General features: G+C 37.9%; 1 protein-coding gene and 1 non-coding gene across 10 annotated transcripts in view; both read right to left on the bottom strand.

Moving 5' to 3' along the window:
• Positions 1-26,296, bottom strand: part of SLC7A11 (solute carrier family 7 member 11) — a 393,259-nt gene that overhangs the window by 291,012 nt on the left and 75,951 nt on the right. Inside the window, exon 12 of one of the 9 annotated variants that reach the window (XM_012097270.5) lies at positions 9,982-17,974. The exons of 7 other annotated variants lie outside the window; for them this stretch is intronic. In XM_012097270.5, the coding sequence (XP_011952660.1) occupies positions 17,907-17,974 (68 nt within the window). In that variant the 3' untranslated portion in view covers positions 9,982-17,906. 9 annotated transcript variants of the gene reach the window in all.
• On the bottom strand, positions 15,592-15,663 carry TRNAY-AUA (transfer RNA tyrosine (anticodon AUA)). The gene has a single exon. It is a non-coding gene; the product is annotated as a tRNA-Tyr (tRNA).

Here is a 26,296-nt window from a genome sequence, read left to right as displayed (position 1 = left end):
TATAGAGGAAACATTTTATAGTGAATGCAGCCTCTGAGAATTCTTCCTCCTCTGAAATACGTACCCATTCAGTTGTGCAGGAACCTGAAAACCATAACTGGATTCTGCTTGGGGTTAAAATTCATTACCTGACTAAAAGATCTGAGAGTTCATCTGAGTTTTTCTCTTGATTGGAAGATGTGTGTAAACCCAGGCACTAGATTCAGAAGGACAGTACAGGGAAAAATGGAAGTAGAATAGAGTCACACAGAGATGGAGATAAGAAATGGAGAGAATGTTTCCCAGCTTCCTGTAGCTCTCTGTTCCAGGCCTGGAGCCCTCTCTGAGGCCAGACCACATTACTGGCGAATGGTTCTTCAAGGTATGGCTATAACCATACATCCCATTTCCTCTTTTGCTTTATTACTTGAACTGGTTTCTGTTACCTGCATCTAATAAAGTCTAAGTAATATGTCACAACAACCTGGTTAAGGCTGAAACATGCCCATTAAGGCTGAAAATTGTGTTTTTGATGGATCAGAAGATGAAACAATAATCACTGTTGGACATCTTTTCTTTAATCACACTCCTGAAACCACAAAGGCTAGAATAGCTGTCAACTTGATCAAAATATGGAAAAAATAGAGAATGACCTCAGTGGAAGTATTCTGAAACTACAACACATCATGTCGTCATGCAAAATAGACAGCCATCTCAGATCCACAGCCTTACTAGGGGCCCTCTGTCCTTTTCCCATTTAATTCCCTTGCCTTGGCAAGTTTATTCCATGGGGCTACACTCTTCTCTTTTTACACTCTTTGCAATGGAAATCTACCAAGTTGGATTTCTGCAATGGAAATCCATCATTTTCAACTGCCAATTTTATTTACCCATTTAATAAAAAATGTATATTAATAAGTTATAATATTTTTAATATTAATTTTAATTTTAACATATTTTTAATCAAAAATATTAATTGTTGGGCAATTAATATATTCCAGGTACCAGATTGTCAGATAGTGGATACAAAATAAATGTTTTCTGAAGCCATGAAGGTCCATTTCTATACAGAGCACTTCTAAAGTGTTGGGGTGAGAAAAAGAAGTGGTTCTTTCCCATAACTGATATTTACTCCCATGTAGAAACCACCATTTCAGGGAGACACTCTTAACCTCATTCTAGAAAAGTAGTGCCCTAATCTTACTGGTGAGTTTGGAAAGAAAAAAAAAGCTGACTATATGTCTTTTCTCCCTTGGGAGCCATCCTGGCCTCAGAGGGCATTAATTCTGCTGTGCTGCTTCATGTCTTAAGTTTTCCAGGGTCAGAGACCCAAAGCAAGAGGTGTGAAATGGTACAAGAGTGCCTGCAAGGGAGTGAGGAAATCTTTCTAACCCCAGAGTTCAAATGGTAGAAAGCCCGCTTGCCCTTAGCTATGAATCATATTCTTCTATGTTAGCTGCATCAACAATAAAGGTGATCTTTTATTCTATCTGCTTTAAAATTTCCACTTAGAGCTTAATTGATTTATAATTCAAAGAGGGAAGAGAGGTGTTATGTATAAGCCTTCCCAAGAATATTAACAATGTGTATCTAAATCCTCTCCTCTCACCTGAGTTCTTGGCTTATAATCTGTTGATCAGGGGATGTGTCCAGATGGAATTATCACTACCTCAAATTTAGCACTTCACAAATGAAAATGTGCTCTAATCTCCAATCAGCTCAAAAAAGGAAATCAGAAGTTTACCAGCAAACATATCTGTTCAGTCACATGCTCCCTTATTTGTTTATTTAGCTTGTTCAGGTTGGGCTTCCCTGATGGCTCAGCAGGTAAAGTATTTGCCTGGAATGCAGGACACACAGGAGACCCAAGTTCAATCCCTGGATCAGGAAGATCCCCTGGAGAAGGAACTGGCAACCACTCCAGTACTTTTGCCTGAAAAATTCCATGGACACAGGAGCCTGGTGGGCTATAGTCCAATGGGTGGCAGAGCTGGACATGATCACACAGCACAGGCTTGATGCCATGGAGTCACCTATGACCCCTGCTCCTCTTAATCCTCCAAAGTAAGTCAGGCACAAAGGTTTGACATTTTTGCTAAATTTCTTATTCATCTGCCCTTTTACCTCCAATCCAAATCTGGACTTCTTCATGCCTGTTTATTGCAAAAACTCTTCAGCTAGATTTTGCTGAACCCAGATTTGTCTTCATGAACTCTAACAGGGCTGACAACTTTGCCCAGTTGCCACTTTGGCCATATGATTCCCTTCAGAAATGCCTTCAGTGGCTTCCATCCTCAGATCACACTCGTTCTCCTGAATTAAAGGTACTGCCATAAGTGACCAGGATACAGTCAAGTGAAAGAAAGAAAGTGAAGTCACTCAGTCATGTCCTACTCTTGGCAACCCGATGGACTGTAGCCTACCAGGCTCCTCTGTCCATGGGATTTTCCAAGTGATAGTACTGGAGTGGATTGCCATTTCCTTCTCCAGGGGATCTTCCCGACCCAGGGATCGAACCCAGGTCTCCCACATTGTAGACAGATGCTTTACCGTCTGAGCCACCAGAGAAGTCTGGATACAGTCAACTTCTCTGTATTTAGTATCTTCAATTCTATTTGGACTTAACTCCTTTATGAACCAAAGGCAGACTATCCTTTGAATATATGCCTTTCATCAAATTGTAAACCACATACACACGTCATCCAGATCAACTTCTACTCTACAAACAATCTCCTTCAAATGTTTAAGGACTAATGCAAAGTCCAACACACATTTTTCAGTTAATCCCATAATGTATTCAATTATGTGTCCCTGTGGTTTATCACAGATTCTTCTTTATCCAAGCTGAATTTGTGTGAGATTCAGATGAAGAATCATGGTACATTTCCCATACCATAAAGTTCATTGTAAATCATAGAGTAGATATGAAATAAATATTTAATGACTGATTGACTTATAAATATAAGAAAGTAATTGTTTTCAACCTAAGCAATGATTTGATCCAACATTCAGGACCTTAAGAGTGATTTAAGTGGTAATCAGAATTTCTACTCTGATCTTTTTGACTTTCTCTGTTGCTCGAGGCAAGCATTTTAGCTATTTTGGACTCATTTTATTAATCCAAAAATGGAAGTAAGACTTGTCATCTGTCTTATTCATAGAAAGTGTTGAGGAGTATCCTAGTCAATGCAAAGCACATGGCTAATACAAAGTTTAATAAAAATGATAAATAACATCTATTACAAAATTGAACCATTGTTCAATTTCTTCTGCCCTTTCAGTCCTTTGATTCAATATTCTCTCACTGGAATCTGAGAGCTGTGATTTGAGAAAGTGCTTTACTAATAATCATAGACTTTCCACATTAACCTTTTCTTATCATTAGCCACACCTGGATGATATCAAATTATTCTTTTAAGGAAATCAATATATCACTATAAATACAGAGAAACATTTGGTAATGGGACTTCAGATTAGGGAGACTTGGGTATGGAAAAACTGCATCAAAGAAAAATGGCAAAATGGATGGTTCCTGACCTCAGTTTCCCTCATAGAAAGAGTGACTAGCACTGCACACAGACAAGATGCCTTTGTGAAGATCCCAGAACATGGAGATGAAGCTGAAGCACACACCTGGACCACAAAAATCCAGGCAAAACACATTAAAAGGGTCAGGGCACTTGTTTCTTTTTGGCCAAATCTCTCCTGCCCCAGGACAGTATGCTGCCACACCCAGGAGGTCCCCTTCCCCATTGCCTTGACCTATAATTTCTCCAGGGCAAAAAGGAGGGCACAAGGCAGATACCCAGCTTCTCCAGCATGCAGAAAGCTTCCCAGGAAACCCTCTAAGGTATTGCCTCATGGGATTTACCTGGAGAACAGCTAGCAGTGGGGTGAAGGAGCTTATAGATCTTGACAACTTTCTGCTGGTAGTGACGCCTGATCTTAGATTCCAGCCAGTAGCTCTATCCATCTGTAGACCCAAGTCAGTGGCCATTTTGCCAGACAGCTTAGTAGGAAGTTTTGCTCAGTTTCAGTCCACAGCCAGTAGTCTGTCCCAGTGGCAGAGCCCATTCTGTACACTTGCCTAGACAGTGAACCAAGTCTGCAGCTCCCCTCAGCTGCTAGACATAGCCTCCAGCCCTGCCTGAGCAGCAAGGCCAGCCAGAGACCTTGAGCAGCTGTGGTGCTCACCCTGGAACCCAGCTGAGGCAGAGAGACAAGCTGGCTGCCCCACCCAACCACAGAACATAACTTCCAGTCCCATGGCATGGCATGGGAGCCCAAAGGCATTCTTGTGTTGAGCCCACACTGCCACCTAAAGGCTGAACATAGCCATCTTCCTCTTCTAGGCAGAGCCCAGCTGGCCACCCTTCCCAGCCATGGTATGTAGCCTAAGGCTCCACGTGCCCAGGAAACTTGGACAGCAACCCTTACAGATCACAGACTCTAGCACCCCCCAACTGCAAGGTGCAGCTGGAGGCCCTGCTCCGCCAGGCATCCCAGCCAGAGACTTAGACTAAGAATGAATTTCAGCCAGCAGACTCCATGATTACAGACTTGCAGCCAGGATTGAACACAGAGTCCAACCAGGGGCACCATCCAGCTGAGGGGGCACAGCCTGATGAACACAGATTCAAGTATTGTGAACAAAATACTAGCAAGTGAAATTCAACATTAAAAGGACTGTACACAATGACCAAGTGGGATTTATTTCAAGGATTGTAAAGATGGTATAATATATGCAAATCAATAAATAGGATTCATCACATTAATAGAATGAAAGATTAAAATCATATGATTTTCTCGATAGGTGAGGAAAAAGCATTTGATAAAGCAGAATACCCTTTAACGATAAAAACTCTCTATAGACTGGATACAGAAGGAATATACCTCAACATACACATGCACGGCAAACCAAACAGCTAACATCATATTTAATGGTGAAAAGCTGAGTGCTTTTGCTCTAAAATAAGGAACAAGAGTGCCTACTCACCACTCCTATTCAACATAGTACTAAAAGTCCTAGCCACATCAGTTAGGCAAGAAAGAGAAATAAAAGGAGTCCAAATCAGAAAGGAAGAAGTCTTCATTTGTCGATGACATGATTATATATTTACCAAAAAAGTCTTAGACAAATACTTTCTGATCTCACTAATATGTAGAATTTAAAAAGTCAAATTCGTAGAAAGCAGATTTATGACTACCAGGGACTGAAAGGTGGCAGTAATGGGGAGATAGCCAAAAGCTACACATTTTCTGTCATAAAATGAATACATTCTGCACGTGTAATATACAACATGGTGACTGTAGTTAACAATACTGTACTGTACACTTGAAATTTGCTAAGAGAATAGATCCTAAATGTTGTTAACACAGAAAAAAATCGGTTACTGTGTGAGGCGAAGGATGTGTTAACTAACCTTAATGTGGTAATCATTTCATGATATGTATCAAATCATCATATTGTACTAAACTTACACAATAATATTTGTCAATCGTATCTCAACAAAGCTGGGGGGGTGGGGAATGGTATCAGAGAACTCCCTATTTTCCATGGATCTGTTCTTTAAATAATCTCAAATAGTTTTATCACTTTATTTCCCAATTGCTTATATAAAATTCTTGTACTTTTGTTTGAAGAGTCACTTTTCATCAACTGTGGATTATGAAGAATGGAAAAAAAATACTAAACATTCTTCTCCATATTTCTACAGAACCAGAAAAATTTCAAATATTTATGGTATTGACATTTTTAAAATTAACCCATTAGAGTCAAATGAATGATACTTTTACCTATGAGACAATGACTCTGTTATAGTAGGTCATTCAAGGTAGACTTTTGTTTAATATTTTCATTTGGATAAAAAAATAAATTGAGAAGTTAAGGAGAGATATAAATTTATAGCACCAGAGGACTATCTCTCAAAAAAAATTACAAACCTTCCTAGAGATGATAATTGATGAGGTTCAATATTATAGATCAGATGTGATCTAACTTGAAAAAGAGAGGGGAAAACATGCTAAGGAGAGCCAACAATAAAATTCCTGGAAAAAGAGATTTATCTCTTTTGTTGATTACACATTCCAGTAGTTACTTTCTCTTTCAATATTACATGTTGAGCCTATTGTACTTTACAAATACTTTTGGCAGTGTGAACTAATTAGATAAAAGAATAATAAGAAAGTGGTAAAAAAAAAAAACAATTCATCATTTACTACTGAAATAATTATATTTAGAAATTTTGCAAAAGGGTAAAATTTGAAATTTTGATAAGGTTCAATGTTCACGTCACATGTGAATTTCATTTGTCTCTACCATCTCCATCATACTGGGTAAAGACCACAATTTTGAACATTGCCTAATAAGTCCTCTGCAACTGGTCTTTTTCTTTGGAAAGTACATTATGACTGTGTTGTGCTCTAGGAACACAGATCTTGCATCTATTTCTTTAACAAATGTTGCTTTTTTTGGCTCAGGGCCTTTATCACACAGACTACTTTGCCTATAACCCTTCCCATCCCGCTTCCACTTTACCTGGTTAATGAGCACCCATCCTTCAATAAGAATTCACATCATATCATTAGGAAAGCCTTCCCCAACCTCCTAGACCAGATCATATGGGGGTATACTGCATTCTAGCACCTGAGATTTACCCTAATTTTTAACAAGACATACGAGTGATTAAGAGAAAAATATCTATGTCCTCAACTGTTTGAATCATAGGCAATACTAACTCTTAAGCACTTTATCTCTAGCATCATTATACTGCTTGGCATAGGGCAGGTACTTGAATTTTTGTCGAATCAGTAAATGAATGATTAAGCTTTGATTTTAATGCCTTGAATAACAAATTTGAAAGGAAAATGACAATGCAGGAGTGAGAAATAAACATAAGTTTAAGATAGAATCCAGAACATGAAAGAAAATTTTATGGTGTATTGAGATTTTAGGAAATGTAGTACATAATGATAGTAATGACGTATTGTATATTTACAATGTTAATTAATATGAGAAAAGTAAGATTAGTCTCTTATTTTTAACAAAAATTAGAATGAGAGGAAAATAACTGGCTTGCTCATACATTTCTTAGCGTTATACTCATTTATACTTACCAATTTACTTTATTATAGCTGGAGGGTGTTTCAATTTTTATAGTAATTTAACCTGAATTAACACCTTTGAAATTCTGTTTCATGTCTTCCAGAGATTAATAAATCTTCAAAGCTAAACATTTTAAAGGTATTGAACCCTAATTATATTTTTATTTCTAAATTCTTTCAAACATCAAACATTTTAAGATCATAGTTTTGAGTTAATGTCTGCTGGGGACCAGGTGTTCTTAAACTTAAGACTATAAAAACAATAGAGTGGCTATGAGGACCCAACCTTCAAAGTCAGATTTCCAGAAAGTCTGAAAATGTAATTCTTGGGGCATGTGGAGGCAAAAGTAACAATACAGTTATTTAGGACCTGCCTACCCATCCCAGGATCAGTTCAGTTCAGTTCAGTCGCTCAGTCATGTCCGACTCTTTCGACCCCATGAATCACAGCATGCCAGGCCTCCCTGTCCATCACAAACTCCCGGAGCCCACCCAAACCCATGTCCACTGAGTCGATAATGCCATCCAACCATCTCATCCTCTGTCATCCCCTTCTCTTCCTGCCTTCAATCTTTCCCAACATCAGGGTCTTTTCCAATGAGTCAGCTCTCTGCATCAGGTGGCCAAAGTATTGGAGTTTCAGCTTCAACATCAGTCCCTCCAATGAACACCCAGGGCTGATCTCCTTTAGGATGGACTGGTTGGATCTCCTTGCAGTCCAAAGGACTCTCAAGAGTCTTCTCCAATACCACAGTTCAAAAGCATCAATTCTTTGGTGCTCAGCTTTCTTTATAGTCCAACTCTCACATCCATACATGACCACTGGAAAAACCATAGCCTTGACTAGACAGACCTTTGTTGACAAAGTAATGTCTCTGCTTTTTAATTTGCTGTCTAGGTTGGTCATATACATAGGCTCAAAATTTTATGAATTAGAAACAGCCTAAAATTCACAGTAGAAAATTATTAATGTAGTTCAGCTGCAAAGTCATTGTGAACCTAAACCAGGAGGTTTAAGAGCCTAATTATGTGTTATCTAATTTACACATTTTCAATGAATACATTTTGAGTCATATTCCTTAAGATAAGTATATAAAATAAGTATAAATACATATCACATGGTTTGTATTTCTCTTCAAGTGTTTAAATTTAACAGGTGCAAAAGTTATTAATAGTTTCCTTTCTTATTGTTCTCCCAAAATATATTAGGAAAAAGTGCTACTCAGTCTCCTGTGTCTACTTCAAAGAGAAGCTGAATCATCAAAGATATAAATTTTCTTCTGCTATTTCAGACCACTATTTGTTTCATGCTACTGTTATGAAAGAGATATCTTATCAAGACTATAGGAACTCAAATATCTTTTCATGGGATGAGTTCATAGTAGGTCATTGCCATTTTTTCTGTTCAAGACCCACGTAGCAACATGAACTAGCAATGCAGGAGGGTGTAGAAAGAAAGAGGAGAGAAGAAAGGCTGAAACTCTCCACTTTTCTTATGTTCTGAAGGTAAGACGTTTCATAGAATTCCACAGAATCAAAGAGATGGCTTAAAGGTAATGCAAAGTGCTTCCAAAAGAAAAAATAACCTTACCTTGAAACCTAATGAATGAATAACCATTACTGTTCATGTATTGAATGTATGAATATAAAACACTGAAGACTTCCCTGGTGGGCCGGTGGTAAAGAAACCACCTGCCAATACAGGGGACATGAATTCGATCCCCAGTACAGGAAGACTGCACATGCCAAGAAGCAACTAAGCCAGTGCATCACAAGTACTGAGCCCGCGCTCTGGAACCCACGAGGCACAACTGCAGCCTGCATGCCCCAGAGCCCATGTGCTGCAGCAAAGAGAAGCCACTGCAGTGAGAAGCCTGCACGCTGCAACTAAGAGCATCCCCCCTCACTGCACCTAGAGAGTTGCCCCCTTTGCCACAACTAGAGAAAGCCTGCACACAGCAGTGAAGACCCAGCACGGGCATAAATAAATAAATAAAAATCAAATAAAACATTGAGTGCCTACTACACTTCAGTTGAGTAAAAGATAACTAGGTGTTGCGAATCCAGGCAGAGAAAGGAACTGGGCAAAATCAATTTCAATGCTGTACTATGAGTTCCACTAAAGAAGTGTGCTGCAGAAGATGAACATGGTCGGCAGTCAGATCCTAACCCAACTTGGAAGAAGTTTCTGGAATTAGTGACTTTTATACTCAAACTTGAATGTTGGGTAGAAGTATGCTATGTTGGGCATAGAATACATCAATGGGAGGGGGATAATATAATTCCTGTAGGTATCTGCAGAATCCCTACATTGTTTCAACCATGTCAGATGAAATCATGGCATCTTTCTCTTTGTTAGACTACTAAAAAGGCATTTAATATTGTGGCAGAGAATATGGAGGTCGCCATATGTAGGTGGAGAAAAATGTGGCAAATTATGGAAAATACTGCATGCTATATAGAAGTATGGGTTTTACCCACCGAGGAAAAAAAATTAATAAGTGTGAAACTATCGAGGATTTTTAGCATTGCTGTGTTTTTGAAAGAACATCCTGGGGAAAACATGTGAGGCTGAATTAGAGATAGACAGGAGATAAGACTTTTGTTAAGACACAAGAAATAAGAGGACTGAACTAGGACAGGCAAAAATGGAAGAGAGAAGTCGCTAGATATTTCAGGGCAGAGGACAGACAAATGTAGGCCATGAGGAAGAATGTCTACAGTGTTGCTGAATTCACCGCCACTTTCAGGGTTTAGTATAGGAAGTTGTTTAGAAGTGAGACACTCCAACAAATTTATGTAATTTGTGACAAATCCAATCATTAAAACCAAAACCTTCCATTTAATGGAATGTACACTTAAAAATGTATGCTAAATAAAAACACAGCATAAATTGTATTAGGTAAACTATCAAATGTTTATTTAATTTCCATTTAAGGTATTTTCTACTAAAAATATGTACAAAAATATGTACGCAAAGTTTGAACCAGAAGCATGACAGATATACATGTACATAAATACAACTGAAATAAATGCAATGCAACACTGAGTGACATCATATTGCACCAAAATTTATTCCACAAGAAAACACACGCATCAAGGGTTTCCACCAGATGAAAGCACACTTAATTCATAGTATCTTACCACTTACACAAATAGCCCATAAACACCATCTGGTAGTGTGATTGCTGTACCAGAACTCTCCCCAGAGGGCAATCATTAAGCTGTAGAAAAATCCATTTTATTTCACATATCACATGCTGGTATAGGTATCGGTGCCAGAGAATCCTAAGAAGCACTGCACAATCCACAAACGCAAGCCCCTTTGCATCGTGTGTATTGTCATAAATATCTCAGTACTTCTATTATCCTGGAATATAGATGCAGAAAAGGAATTTTGCACCTTCAGAATTTATCAATGGATATTGTCTAAAATGTGTATAAAATACACACAATCCCATTTGCCAAGGTTCACAAGCACAATGCTAAGAGGAAGAAACGCTGCCACAGATGAGGACCCGTTAGAATGGTGAGGCTCTCCCCCTCTGCCGGACTTCTTGTTCTTCTACTTGAGAGCATCAGGCCAACCCCACCTCCCTCCCTCTTCCCATCAGAGAAACATTCCAAGGTCTTGGGGAATACATTCCAGACTCAAGTTAATGGATTAGGCTGGCCGGCTGGTCTATTCATTACAATCTAAGCCAGGTCAAAGAGACAGCTGCCGACACAGCCCTCCAGGGTAACTGAACTCTTTTCCCACTGGGCTAAATTGATTCCCTTGGTGCAAATTATTGATTCTTGCCAGAGACTATGAAAGGCATTTAAATACATTCACATATAGTACCTAATAATATGTTAATGACCATACCAATACATATGGATATTTTTTGTCCCTTGATAGTTGAAAAAGAAATTATTGTTACCAGGTCAAATCTGAACACAAAACTCACTAAACCCATTTTTTATAGGGTCGATACAGTTATACATACAAAAGACAACATGAAAGATTCAAAATGAAATGAATTCTGAGTCAATACGTAAAAACCACCTCTCCCAGTGCATTGCTACCATCTAATATACCCTATGAAAACTAAAAACCAAGCACAACAAAACCCAGCATCCAAACTTTGATAGCAAACTAGGGAAAATTAAGTTCTCAAAGCATCCAGTACAAGAAGTCCTTTGTTTTTCCTCTTTGTGACTTGTACTTATTATAAAACTGCAGGTGATCAACATGTAGCATCAGTGAAACAATTCTACACCACATTTGTCCACCCTAAGAGAAGACACTGCATTACTTGGTAACAAGCGATGTTTTTGCGTTTTGTTCTTTTTTAACACATCCAATGCTTATGTTTGCAAAGTTCCCCAAATACTGAGAGGTACCACTGAAAATTCATTACCATAGTGCTATAATCCATCTACAAAAAGATAAAAATTTGGGGCAAATGCCTGTGTTCACAATAAGCAAGAGTAGAGTGATATGCCATTCTTAGAACATGGATATTGTCAAAAGATGAACCCTGTTTTCAAGATAGAAGCATCAATAGCTTAGTTCTAGATTTATAACAGTAGTAATAACATTCACAAGGGAAAACCATTAGATAAAAAATTTCTCCAAAAAGAGGATCAAAATAATCCCAGGCTTTAAAAAAAAAAGAAAGAAAGAAAGAACTCTAGACCACTTAAAATCTTTGAAGGGTTCTTGTGGTTTGTGTGAAAACCATAGTTATATATATATAACTGCTTCCAGAGCAATTAAAAAGTGCCGTGTGGTAGTGTTTGAAGTAACTGGCATACACAGTAGTTTAATGTAGATAATTTCTATTCTATTATAATCATACATTCATTTGAAACAATCTGTGTTTTACTTTTCCAAAGTATTTTTTACTTTATAGTCCATTAGTCAGTGAGTTAAGATTTGGAATGAAGGAGAAATGTAAGGGAAAAAATAATTCAGAAATCCTTTAAAATAAGACAGTTCAAACTCAAACCAGGGAACCGTACTGCGTCGCATTCTTAGTGCACTGTGAATGTGTTTCCAAGCGTGCACAGAAGAAAATCAGTAGAAATAAGCTGAGTCTAACTTCACAATCCTCATTTAAGTCAGGCCTCTCAAACCCAACCAGCTACACAGCTGTAACATCCAAAGGCCTAAACTGTTTTCCCACAAGATGCTGTGCAAAATACCCTGTTGCACAAAGTACTCAAATACAGTCACTACTGCAAATGAGATAAACAATTGTGCATTGGTCTTTTTTTTCTTCTCTCTCTAGCTTTCAACACGCCCTTTAGAGGCTTCAACAAGAGGTAACAAGAGTCCTTGCTAGGACTCAGGAAGCAAATCTTCTACCAAGAAAATTAATTCACTTGAAAGTCATACTTTTAAAAATAAAAATCAGTAGTGTGTCTGTTGAGGGAAAAATGTATGCTCACTTTCAAACCAGTGCATCCATCTGTATGGGCTCCCAGATATCTAATGTTCCACAGTTTCTCTTTCTTGAGAGATTATCTACAAAACTGTTAAGGCAGTTATTGATACTATAAATGTACCCTTGGTCCAAGTAGCCAAAACACACACAGGTAACAGATAACTATTTGGGGACTGTAACCATCCTCCATCAATATTTTAAAGCCAATGGTAACAAAGAGAAGGTGGCGGGGGACTCCTAAGTACCTACAACTAACCGAAGTGGTATTTTCATGCTAAGAATATCAAGTAACTACATAAAATTAAATTAAAGCTCACTCTTATTTTGAAAATAACTTGTCAAAATAAAAATAAAGAGAATCACTGATTAACTAAAAGGAGCAGAGAAATGCTTCAAAAATATCACTTATCCTGATGAGGTGACAATATCTCACAACATATGGAAAATTGATGAACTTGCTGTGAGACCATGATGAATACCTTTGTGAATTTGTATCAGGTCTAAAAATAGGCCAAGCATTTATTTTTAGATGTCAACTAATTTGTAAATGCAACAAAAAGAAGAAAAGATTCTCTCTCAAAATTGGCTATTAAAAGATCTTCCTAAGTACAGTACTAAAAATACCTAGAGGTTACACTTTTATGTATTATATATATTGAGATACATTAAAAATAGTTTATCAGAAAATTAACCTAAAACACATTTATAGGTAATAAACTCTGTCCATGGGATTTTCCCAGCGAGAATACTGGAGTGGGTTGCCAGGCCCTCCTCCAGGGGATTTTCCTGACCCAGGGATCAAACCTATATCTCCTGCATCCTGATTCTTTATCACTGAGCTACCAGGGAAGCCCTAATAATTATTTTATATATAAATAATGTAAACAGAAACTGTCAAAATGACTCATTATCTACTCTAATTTACATCCACCATGAGCTTCTCATCAGTTACACAATGACATGCTTTGATTCCTGACTTTGAATGGTTAGGAAAGTCGGGAAATGTAGCTCTGTAAACATGATCGATACCAACATCCAGCATATTACACAGGGTAAAATGAAGCAGGGTTTAACTAAAATCAAATTTCTTGACTCATCTGCATTCAAATCTCAAATATTTCCATATTTCTTTCCAAACTAAGAAAAAGAGCTACAATTAAAATCTCATTCATTGTTTTCCTATCATTCAGAATTGACACATAAAATATGTCAAAAGTGCAACTCTCTCATTATATATTACATACAATATGTATTAGGAGAAAGCCACTCTATAGTTACAAAGATATAATTCAATTAACTCACAACTATATTCCTTAAAAATATATCAACAAATATCCCATGCTTATTTCTAGTAGAATAAGTAATGAGAATCCCTTGTTCTTTCTCACAGGGACAGATGCGGATTTTGTAGGGCTGAAATAAATATATAATTTTGCCAATCTTCTTCAAGAAAAGTAATACAAACTTTCTAATGCAAAATGAGATACAGGACCCTAACAAAGGCATGTCTAAGCGACAGGCGCTGAACATTACATTTCATTAGCTTTGGGGGATATCTGTGTACAGCAGTTAATTTTTACAAATTTTTCTGAGTATATTGCATAATGTTAGGCCAAAATATTGCTACCTCCAATCACATACTGTCTTTCATTTCCTGCTACTCTCTATCAGTTTCTATCTTTTCATAACCCATTCCTTGACTGTAAGAAATCAGCTACAGGTCAAAGGTACGCCCTTTTTCAGTTACCATTACATACATCTCAAATACTAGAGATAATGAGTTTCCTGAAAACTGATTCAGTTCAACATAGAATTCTATTGAGTTATGTAATTTTACTCATGTTAACCATTTGTTGATTTATCAAATAGCAGTGGGGAAACAACTGTACCAGACACACAAAACAGTCTAGAAACTTGCTTCAACTGTATATTATCTTAGTGTTAGAGAAACCGCCATGAACTGCTAATGTAGCCTAATACTCTGCCCTAATTTTGCACCTCACAAGTGGGATAGATACAGTACAAGTACGTATGCAAATGTGTATATATACACACCTACTGTTTATGTTTGGCCATCTTTTCTAAGACAAATCTTTAATCTCCTAATGTAAGACAAGAAGGGAGTTTACTTCTAGCTGACCAAGACACCATTTATAATGGTCAACTTTCTTCATGACATAGAAGAAAAAAATCTCAGAAAAATAATCCAATATGTTTTAAAGGAGGTCAAAAACTTTTACTGAAATATTCATAATTGTGTGAGGAAGAGTCATTCCATTTTGTCTATCAGACTGCTTGAGCTTTGGAAGTCATTACTAGGTCTATTTAATTCATAATTAAACACTTGAGAATCTATGTTCCAAAAAGGCAGAACATTTGAAAATGTTATATTAGCTGCTGTAAACTATACTGGCTACTTACACTTTTTGCATTATAATAAACTGATAAAATGTATCTAAACATTTGAAAATGTACATTGGTACAAATATATCACATGCAAAAGTTCGATATATAAAAAATATATATGAGAAAAAATTTTCCTAAAGATATGAGAAAAAATTATTTAGTATAAAAATACACATATACAAAAAAGTGTATAGGGGAGTTTTCAAACTAGAATCTGCTTGACATAAAACCATTCCAAATAAATGTTGTGAATATTAAATGAATGATTACAAAAGGCCTGTGTCTTGTCATGATGTATCTTAAGAATAAGTAGAAATACAAATTAATCATCACTTTAAAATAAATTGTTAACTGACTTTCCATCTGTATGGCAAAACCAATACAGTATTGTAAAGTAAAAAAATAAAATTTAAAAAAAATTAAAAAAATTAAATGTCATTATAATTAGAAATTTAACAATGATAAAATCATTTTTTAAAATGATGTAAATAATGTATAATCTAATCAATTTGTATAATGATATATTTAAAAGAGAGAGTGAAAGTGAAGTCGCTCAGTTGTGTCCGACTCTTTGTGACCCCATGGACTGTAGCCCACCAGGCTCCTCCATCCATGGGATTCTCCAGGCAAGAGTACTGGAGTGGGTTGCCATTTCCTTCTCCAGAGGATCTTCCCAACCCAGAAATCGAACCTGGGTCTCCTGCATTATAGGCAGACGCTTTACCATCTGAGCCACCAGGGAGGTCCTTTAAAAGAAAACCTAGAACCAAAACTAAAGAAAAATTAAAATGAGGAGACCTATCTGTCACTGTTTATATAAGCACATTAACCAGCTCCTCTGTCCATGGGATTTTCCAGGCAAGAGTACTGGAGTGGGGTGCCATTACCTTCTCCACAGGAATAATCCAGAAGTATACAAAATTTCCATGATGCTTCACCATTATTTTTTTCCATTGGGGAAAAAAAAAGAGTTTGCTGGTTTAGATTATATGGGCCTAGACTAGAAAAAATAGTATACAAGAAATTTGTTTTTACTTTTAGCAACTATTTAGTGGGAAGAGACGTAGACAAGTGGATATAAGAAGTATAAATTTCATATCCAATTTTAAGAACCAATGGTAAGAGAAAAGGAAGGAATGTTTATAAATTCATTTAAAGACCCAAACACTAGGTTTGGGCAAAAAAATTCAATCTCAGATATATATTAAATTGAAATTTAATTAATTAAAATTTGAAATTGAAATTAACTGAAAGTTAATGAATTGTAATTGCCTCAAATTATTATCAACTGCCTATGAACTCAATATCTGTTACTAATTTTAATCAGTATAATTTTTCCAAAAATCTTTTTTTCAAATGGACAAAAATTAAAGAATGGAAAATATTCTAGCTGTGACTATTCAATCCAAGACGCAAGTAAGAGTTAAGAAATTTCATTATATTATTCTTATTTGAAAATTCCACAATGTTTTCTAAACCTAGCATAATAATACCTGTCTGAATATGCACACTGCATGCAGTTTCTTTCAGTGAATTTGTTATTAGATACCTCTTTCACAAGTTGAATGATAATTAAGGTGAAGAGATTACTGAGACTACTGACTAATCCTAAGTGCAGAAATGAAATTCTTTTTTAGAAACATCAATTGTAAATCTTATTTAGCAGTGACATTTCTTCCTTAGCATGCATGCATGCTGTCACGTCCAAACCTTTGAGACCCCATGGACTGTAGCCTGCCAGGCCCCTCTGTCTGTGGGATTTCCCAGGCAAGACTCCTAGAGTGGGTTTCCATTTCCTTCTTCAGGGGATCTTCCCAACCCAGGGACTGAACACAAGCCTCCTGCATGCCTTTTCCTAATTGATCTGGGCAGTTTTGCCCAAAGAGAAAATGTACAAACTGTCAAAATTCATCACCATGTAAAAACAGCTATGAAATTAAAATATTATTCAGAATCACTAACAATGTATATATAGAACTATAGATATGGGCAATATATTTTGGACATTTTCTCTCTTGGTGATTTCTGTCTTCTGTTGATATTGTTAATTTGAAGATTTAAAATGCACATATTTAGATAAATTTATCAAAGAATAAATATTAGTGAAACACATGACTGTGCTTAAGAGAATTTAATACCAAACTGACTATTGCTTTACTCTAAGAAAGGTGCTACATCCTCTCCTGATCAATTAGGCTACCATGAAAACAAAATGGCATGTATCCATAGAGCTTCCTGATAATGAATGAATAAAAAAATCCTAACATAATATTCTCAAGGATATTTTTTTTGCTTAAACATAATTCCTGAATTTGCCTCCTAAACAATAACCCCTAGAAGCTCTTCTTTAATGGATTCATTAAAATTAGGCATACCCTCTCTGTTCTTTGTTCAAAATGTTCTGGATATAATCCATTAAAACATGAAGGATATCTAAGTTGGTATCTATGGGAAGCAATGCTATGCCTATGTAAAATAAATTTCTTTCCACTGTCCATAATGATGGCACACACTTTTCTTTACCCAAAAGAGTAGAAACAATTTTCACAGTACAGTCATCTACAGCATATAAAAATTGTTTTTACAAAACCCTTATATGCAGAAAACATCTCAGTCTTCAATTTGAAGGTTCTTAGCCATAGATATCTTACAGACAAAGATAACTATAGTAATTATACATTCTATAGTCTTTTCCCTAACTTCAACAGGTAGGTATAGGGAATTCAATGATCGTATGAACTTATGGTATATCTGCATATCAGCTTTCTAGACCTACATGGAGTAATAACTAAATTTCTTAGTAACCACTTTGAAAACACTGGAAAATTAAATAGAAATAACCAATTCATTTAGTCCATCCCCAAAGTTGCAATCCTCTGGATTTTCATAAAATGGAGTGAAGATCGTTTTTTTTTGTTTGTTTGTTTCAGCCTTTGGGCAGAAACAAAGCCAAGGATTGAATGCCAAGATTTCAAATGCATTAATTCATAATTTATGGCAATCTTCTTCTGGCACAACTTCCAGTATTATTTGTAATGTTCTGGTTATAATGTCTACAAAGAAATAAAGAAGAGAAATTTAAAATGCACAGATATCAGAAATACATATAAACAACAAAATGCAAGTTATTTGGGGTTGAATATTGAGCACTTTCAAGAAATATTTATTTCATTAGAATCCTATCATGCTCAATTAATTTACATGTCACCTCTGTAACTTCCTATGATGGCTTCTCAGCAAGAGTACATTAATATTTTGTTTTCAGATAAAGACTTTTATTCATGAACCATGAATAAAATGGCTGAAAATCTTTGAGACAATAGGACCAAGGTATAAATAAATGCTCAAAACTACACTTCATCTTAAGTCTAAAATTGGTTTGTTGTTTTTGCACCTACAAGAGTACATCCCATTCTGCAGCAAAATCAGAAAATCAGAATATAATTTCCAGTCTCAACTTGTAGTATATTATTGAGCAAATACATTATCTCCTAGGTAGGGCCTCATTTGCTTCATCAATAGAATGAAGGACCTGGGAATGACATCAGCAAGACAGAGGGCAGGGATGCTTATCTTCTCCCCCTAAACCAAGCAAACCAAAAGAGAAAACCAAGAACAATAAACAGATACAAATGGAAGAAAACATCTCAGGCAAAGCTCTAGACAATACAGAAGCAGTAGCAAAAAACAAGGCGAGCTCAAAAATCAAGGATGGCCACATAGGAAAATAAAGGAAGCATTTTGCTCCCATTATCCCATCTCCCTGGAGGGAACTGCTAGGCACCGGAAGGAATCCTTTCAGAGGAAGATCACCACATGAGGAGAAGGAGAGCAGAAGGGCTACAGCAAGCCTCACCATCGTGGGTGGTAGCAGCTTTGGGTACAAGGGTATCTCAGTCTTCAGTGATGCTGACCCTAGCTGATGGAGCAGTCTGTAGTATCAAGGCTCTGGGCTCTGGATCTACTCCCAGAGGCTGGAGCTGTTGCCGAGGTGAGACCTGCCCTCAAGGGTCCCAGTTGTTGCTGTGCCCCACTCTCACAGACTGGTACCACAGCGCACCTCCCCATATGAGACCAGAGCCGCCACTGTTCTTTGCCCACCCCAGTCCCAGGTTAGGGCTTTGCTCCACCATTACCAAGGCAACCTTCCTGTCCTGAGCCCTGCCTTGGCAGGCAGGGGGGTTAAGGCTCAGATCCATCATTGCTGGGACTAGGCTGCCGGTACCCTGAGCTTCACCCCTATCCCAGATTGAGGCTCTTGAACCATCACTGCCAGGGGGCTACCCATCAGGTTTCAGGTCAGGGCTCTGACCCATCAAGACTGGGACCAGGCTACCACTGCCCTGAACCTCCCAACCCAGGTTGAGGCTCTGAGCTGTCGCTGCCAGGGCCTTGCTACCACGCCCTGTGCCCAGTTCCCCGGAGTCTCAATACATAGCTCTAACAAACAACCACTGGGGGTGTACCACTGCCATCCTGTGAGTGCTCTGCATGGTGGGGAGGGGTGGGGGGAGACTTGAGACTTTAACCTACCATTCCAAGGCGGCACTACTACTGCATTCTGCCTTCTGAGCCCAAGCCACCAGTGCACCTTGTCATCCCAGGGCCCTTGTCACTGCCATATCCCCTCCCCTCCTCACAAGTCACAGCAGAGAGCGGGTGAAACCCAAGTGTCAGTTCCATAAGCTATATGCACATGTCGACACCCTAGACACCTGTGCCATGCCCACAGCAACTGTGCCTAAGCTCCAGGGCCCTGGCACTGTAGTAGGTCCATGTGTGCCTGGTCCTATGACCCCAGTTCCAATATAGCTCTGCGAGTCAGCACATCAGACCAAGCACCAAGAGGGTCTCCTCAACTAGACCTCTCCATATAGGCAAAGAGTAACCTCAGACTCTGAAGATACTAATAGCCCCATCTGCTGCCTGTCCTCTGTAGCCTTAGGCATAAAAGATCCCCTATTCTGGCCAAGATCAGCCAGTGGGGTAGCATGGAGGCTGAATCACTGTGCCTCCTCAGGAACCAAAGACACTGCATCTCACCCAGCAAGTGCTCTCACAGCCACCTCCAGGGGAAAGGCTTTCCCTACTGAAGCCAGTCTGAAAAGGCCAGAAGAGGTGACTTCACCTCAAAGGCATAAACATCAGAACAAACCCATTAGAAATATGAAGGAAATATGACACCACCAAAATAATGCAATACTACTCCAGTAACTGACCCCAAGTAAATGGAGGTCTGTGAGCAAACTGAAAGAAAAAAAAAAACAAAACAAAACTGAAAGTAATGATTTGAAAGAAGCCGAGTGATATATGAGAGAACACAGACAAGTCAATGAACTCAAGAATAGTCCATGAAGAGAATGAGGAATTCAACAAATAGAAATCATTTAAAAAATCAAGAAATTCTGGATTGTGCAATGAAAAATGTGATAGCTTCAACATGTAGGCTCAAAAGAAACTGTGGGCTTCAAGACAGATCTCTTGGTATTATACAGTCAGAGGAGAATAAAGAAATTAAAATAAAAAAGAAGCAAGCCTATATCAACTGCGGAACATGATCTAAAGAAAGAATATCCATATTTTGGGAATCCTGGAAGAAGAGAAGGAGATGCAAAAATTTTATTTAAAAATATAATGGGGAAAACTTTCAAATCTGGGGAGAGATATGGCCATATTGGTGTGAGAAGTTCAAAGATTCCCAAACAGATTCAACCCAAAGAGATCTTTATTGGATGCATTATAGTTAAGCTCTCAAAAATCAGGGACACAGAGAAAATCTTGAAAGTAGCAAGACAAGAAAGAATCATCACATATGAAGGAATCTTGATATGACCATCAGCAAACTTATCAGCAGAAATATTACAGAGATTGGGATTGGGATCCCAGGAGAGAATGGGATTATATATCCAAAATACTCAGAGGAAAAAAATCAAACAAACAAACAAACTACCACCAAGAATACTTTACCCAGAAAAGCTATCATGAAGAAATGAAGGAGAGATAGACTTTCCCAGACCAACAAAAGCTGAGGGAATTTGTAGCCATCAGACATGTCCTATAAGAAATCCTAAAAGGAGTTCTTTAAGATGAGACAAAAATACACAAATCAATAACATGAAAATATGAAGAAGAGGGAACACTTCCAAACATTTTATCAAGCCAGCATTGCCTGGCTTCCCTGATGGCTTCCCTGACGGGCTTCCCTGAAGGCTCAGTGGTAAAAAATCTGTCTGCAATGTGAGAGATGCAAGTTTGAACCCCGGGTCAGGAAGATCCCTTGGAGGAGAAAATGACAGCTCATTCCAGCATTCTTCCTGAAGAATTCTATGTTCGGAGGAGCTTGGAGAGCTACAGTCCAAAGGATTGCAAAGAGACGGACACAACTGAGTGAGCACAATTACCCTGAAACTAAGTACAGACAAAGACACTGAAGAAAAGAACATTACAGACAAATATTTCTGGTGAATACAGATGTAAAACTTCTCAACAAAATATTAGCAATCCAAATTCAACAACACATTAAATGGATCATTCACCAAGATCAAGGGGGATTTATCTCTGGAATGCAAGGATGCATTCAATATAGTAATGAAAGTTCTAGCCAGAGCAGTTCTACCAGCCAGTTCTACCTTTGGAGAAGGCAATGGCACCCCACTCCAGTACTCTTGCCTGGAAAATCCCATGGACGGAGGAGCCTGGTAGGCTGCAGTCCATGGGATTGCTAGGAGTCGGACACAACTGAGCGACTTCACTTTCACTTTTCACTCTCATGCATTGGAGAAGGCAATGGCAACCCACTCCAGTGTTCTTGCCTGGAGAATCCCAGGGACGGGGGAGCCTGGTGGGCTGCCGTCCATGGGGTTGCACAGAGTCAAACACGACTGAAGCGACTTAGCAGCTGCAGCAGCCAGAGCAATTAGGCAGAAAAATAAATAAAAGATGTCCATGTCAAAAACGAAGAAGTAAAATAATCTCTGTTCACAGACAATCTTATATATAGGAATCCCCAAAGACCAGTAAAAAGCTATTGGAACTAATAAATGAATTGCAGTAAAATTGCTGGATATAATACCAACACATAGAAATCAGTTGCATTTTCATACATTAACAATCAATTAGCTGAAAGAGAAATTAGAAAGCAAACTCACTGACAACTGTATCAAAAATTAAAACACCTAGGAATAGATAAAACCAAGGAGGTGAAAGATCTGTACACTAAAAACTACAAGACTAATGAAAGAAAGTGAAGAAGGCAAACCAATGGAAAGATATCCTGTGTTTATAGGTTGAGAGGAGGTCATACTGGGGAAATGTCCACATAACCCAAGTGATCTAAAGATTCAATGCAATCCCAATCACAATTCCACTGATATTTTTCACAGGAAAACAAAACAAAACAAAACAAAACTATCGTAAAATTTGCTTAGAACCACAAAGTAATCCTAAAAGATAAGGAGAGAGTTGGAGGCATTACAATACTTGATTATATATCAAACCATATTATAAATAGAGCAATCAAAAGAGTATGGTGTTGTCATAAAAACAGGCTTACAAATCAGTGGAACAGAATGAAGAGTCCATACATAAACTCCCATGTATACAGCCAACTAATTTTTGACAAGAAGGCCAAGAACACACCATAGAGAACGGACAGTTTCTTCAATAAATGTATTTGGGAAAACTATATATATATACACCAAAAAAATAAACGAATAAGTAATATGAAACTTAACTTATACCTAATACCACTCACAAAGATTAACTTAACATAGATCCAAGATTTAAATCTAAGATCTGAAAACATAAAACTCCTAGAAGAAAACATAGGGGGAAAGATCCTTGATATTGGTCTAGGCAATGATTTCTTGGATAAGTTACCAGAAACACAGGCAACAAAAACTTGTTGATTGTCCAGGAAAGCTGCAGGCCAGTGGCCTCCAACTGCATCCCTACCCATATAAGGTCTTTGGCTTTCAAGATAAATCAGTCCCACAATATTTCTTTAAATAAAGTTGAGCCACTGAGTCTGCATTTGATATTTTTAGTTATGTAAAGCCAAACAGCAATTGTAGGATTTTTAGCTTTGCCTTTCATGTTCAGTAATTGTTTCTGAAATCAGATGAAACAACTTCTGACCCTGCAAATCTGATTTACCCAATCATGCCTGGTACAAGCATAGGAGCTACAGCCAAATGTGAATAAGCCTATTGAAGTATTGGCATAAAACCAAGCTTTCCCAGAAATCATAATAAGAATAACAGTATTTATGTTTTTTTGAAAAGCCTTCAAAACACGTTCACAGGCCTGGCTTCATTTCACCCTTACAGTGAAGATGATTTGACCTCCTAAGAAATGTAGACAGGCTTAAACTCATTGAAAAGCTTGCACTGCAGATTTCATGAAGAGTCTGTCAAATGCATGTAGCAGCTTTCAGTGAAATACGATAAACAAACTGATCACGACACACTGCATGCAGACTACGCTCTTAGGACTCTGATTTTGCAAAATCACTGTCCATCACGACGGACTACAGTCACTCTGCTGGTGCTGCCCAGTGTGACCCTCTATAACTCAAGATTCTGTTTAAATACAGCTGTCCTCCACATCATGACTGGAGCCAGAAGCATCAGCTTCCAGTCATCCCATTCAGTCTCAGCTGGGATGAGGTTTGACTGATAAAGAGAGGCAGCCAAGTAAAAGGGCTGTGGGGAAGCCTGGCTGGTGTTTGCTGGCTCTAGCTAGCTCCATGAATTTCACTACATCGGTGGGGTATCTGTTCCTTTTTCCTTGGGTGAGAAGCTCGTGCCTCTATAAATAAATAAATAAAGATCCAGAAAAATTAAACACTCAGTCACAGATGGCGGAAAAAAGCTCTCTGCACATCCGACTGTTCCCTTAAGAGCACGTTTTTTTTTCTTCTCATCCCAGGAACGCTAAATGAAACGTGGTTCAATACTGGCATCCTGTGGCCACAGAAATTCATCAAATCTCTGAAACTCAGCTCCTCCGGTTCTGAAGTTCCCTGGCTATCTGAACTCAGCAGTCTATCTCCCTGTTTTCTGAATGCTGTTCTGGCGACCTCTTTTTTTTTTTTTTTTAATGAAGCATCCTCGGTAAGATGTGTTTTGATAAACTATCATTTCACAGGGCTAATCTGTTCATGTATATTTGAGTGAAAATATGGTATCAAGGCTAAAGAATGTTCCCCAACAGAACAATCTGATGTTAAATCTGTACACAGGGCACCAAGCAGAGGCTCTCTGGCCTCTGAGTTCACACTGAGTTTCTCTCGCCCCAAACAGAAACAGTTGGGAGAGGAGGTGAGACAGTGGTTCAGACTCTGCTGTGTTGTCTGTGTGTGTGTTTTGTTTTGGCCGAAGGCTAGGAAAATACTTGCTACAGCCGCAATAAATATTATGAACTTTCTTTATCTTACTACAAGAATGCTGCCTAAGAGGAAAATCAAACAAAATTACGGAGGATTGTTGCTTTTTGGAGACTCACTTTCAAGGCAACTATAAAGATAAAAGGTTATAATGATCGCAGTTTAGAGGCAGATTTGCCACGCTCCCTGGTAAGACTCAATGACGTTGTTGAGAACCAAATAACCATTATGGGACAACTACTTGCTGCTGCTTTCACAAATGGCTAACACTACATTTAGAGTCCTTGGAGGTGTTCAAAACGCTATTCGAGACAGAAAAATAACAAAACTTCAAAATTACATGAGCACGGAAAAACATCAAAGAAGGAGCAAGTAGGAAAATCAGTAGTTAATATGCACCAGCAAAGAAATGAAAGAAAATACTCACATGTTAGCAGAAGGAAAGTTTTGTTAGCGTTTTGGCTAACTACAAACAGGAGGGACAAAATGTTTATTCAATAGGGAAAGTAAAAGGAACTCCTTCTCTCATGTAATCTCTCTCATTGTTCAACTCTAAGGCAACCTGCTCTTCCTAAAATTCTCAAGGTTTTCCATGTGTTCAGGGATTTTAATTGTCTTTAGCTAGTTATTCTGAAATGGACAAACACCTCCCAGTGGTAAATACTCATCTACTCTGAAAATTAATAACAAGCAATCCTAATGGTAAATATTGTGTAACAGGACTTGGAATTTTTTTTTTTTCAGAAAAAAACTCTTTATTTACTGCCTACAGCAGAGAAAAGTTTACTAAAACTATTCTACAGAAAACTAGTGTGATCTGACCACTGAAACAAGGATTAAATATACTGCTAGGCAGTCAGTGTTCCTGTGTTAGCGCTGAAGAACCTAACTTTTATAGTAACACTTCTTTGGGGAAGAATGTTGCTAGCTAGGAAACAAAATGCAGATATTAATAGTAGTATAAGGTCTAAAGATATCAAATCCCAAGCTAATAAAAGGTAGCTAAAGTCTATATTAAAGGACTAGCTTCTAAATGAGTTTGTGCAGCACAGTAGAGATGCAAAATGTACACAAAGTTGTTGTTTGTTTTTTTATATTTAGTAACACTGACATTATTTATTAATAATTTTACCAGAACGCTCCCTGAACTTTTCACTAGGCTTTAAAAAATTAATGATGGTAAAGTAAGTAAATTAAAATGAATGAGAAGAACAAAAGAGGATTTCTAAACTCACCAGCAAGAACACATTTGCTCCTCTGGATATAATTTTTTACTTCTTTCTCTCTTCCCCCAGGCACTCAGTATAAAAAGAACATGAATTTGAAGTCCAGCAGCTATGGCTTCAAATCCCAGGTTAATAACATGGAAACATATACACTACCATATGTAAAATAGATGGCCAGAAAGAATTTGCTGTGTGAGTCAGAGAACTCAAAGCAGGACTCTGTAACAACCTAGAGGGGTGGGGAGAGATGGGGGAGGTTCAAGAGGAAGAGGGCATGTTTGTACCTAACGTACAACATGACTGATTCCTGTCGATCTATGGCAGAAACCAGTACAATATTGGAAAGCAATTATCCTTCAGTCAAAGAGAAATACATTTTTTAAAAAGTGCTACATCTTCCTGCATTCTGGCTGTCCCATCTGGGTATAGAAATCAACAAATTCACACGTGGCTCTTGTGGAGGAATGAAAGAGACGGTGATGTAAGAGAGAGTCTCCTAGCCCCTGACGGAGGGACAGGCTTTTGATGGCTTTTGGCAGAGGCTATTCCTAAGTACTCTTCCTACCTACTGATTTCCTATATTTTCTCCTCCCTCAACACACCTGCTCACCAAGCTCTGCTGATTTTTCATCTTTAATATCTTTCATTTTCCTTTGGACCCTGCCAACATCACCTGTGTTCAGACTTTTCTCAGTTCTGTCAGGATTACTGTGATAACCACTAATCACTATTCTTGAGAATGTCTTCAGCCTCATGCTCTCTGT

This window comes from Ovis aries, chromosome 17 (genome assembly GCF_016772045.2).
Source record: "Ovis aries strain OAR_USU_Benz2616 breed Rambouillet chromosome 17, ARS-UI_Ramb_v3.0, whole genome shotgun sequence".
Lineage (NCBI taxonomy): Eukaryota > Metazoa > Chordata > Mammalia > Artiodactyla > Bovidae > Ovis > Ovis aries.
This window is presented reverse-complemented; position numbering and strand designations above follow the sequence as displayed.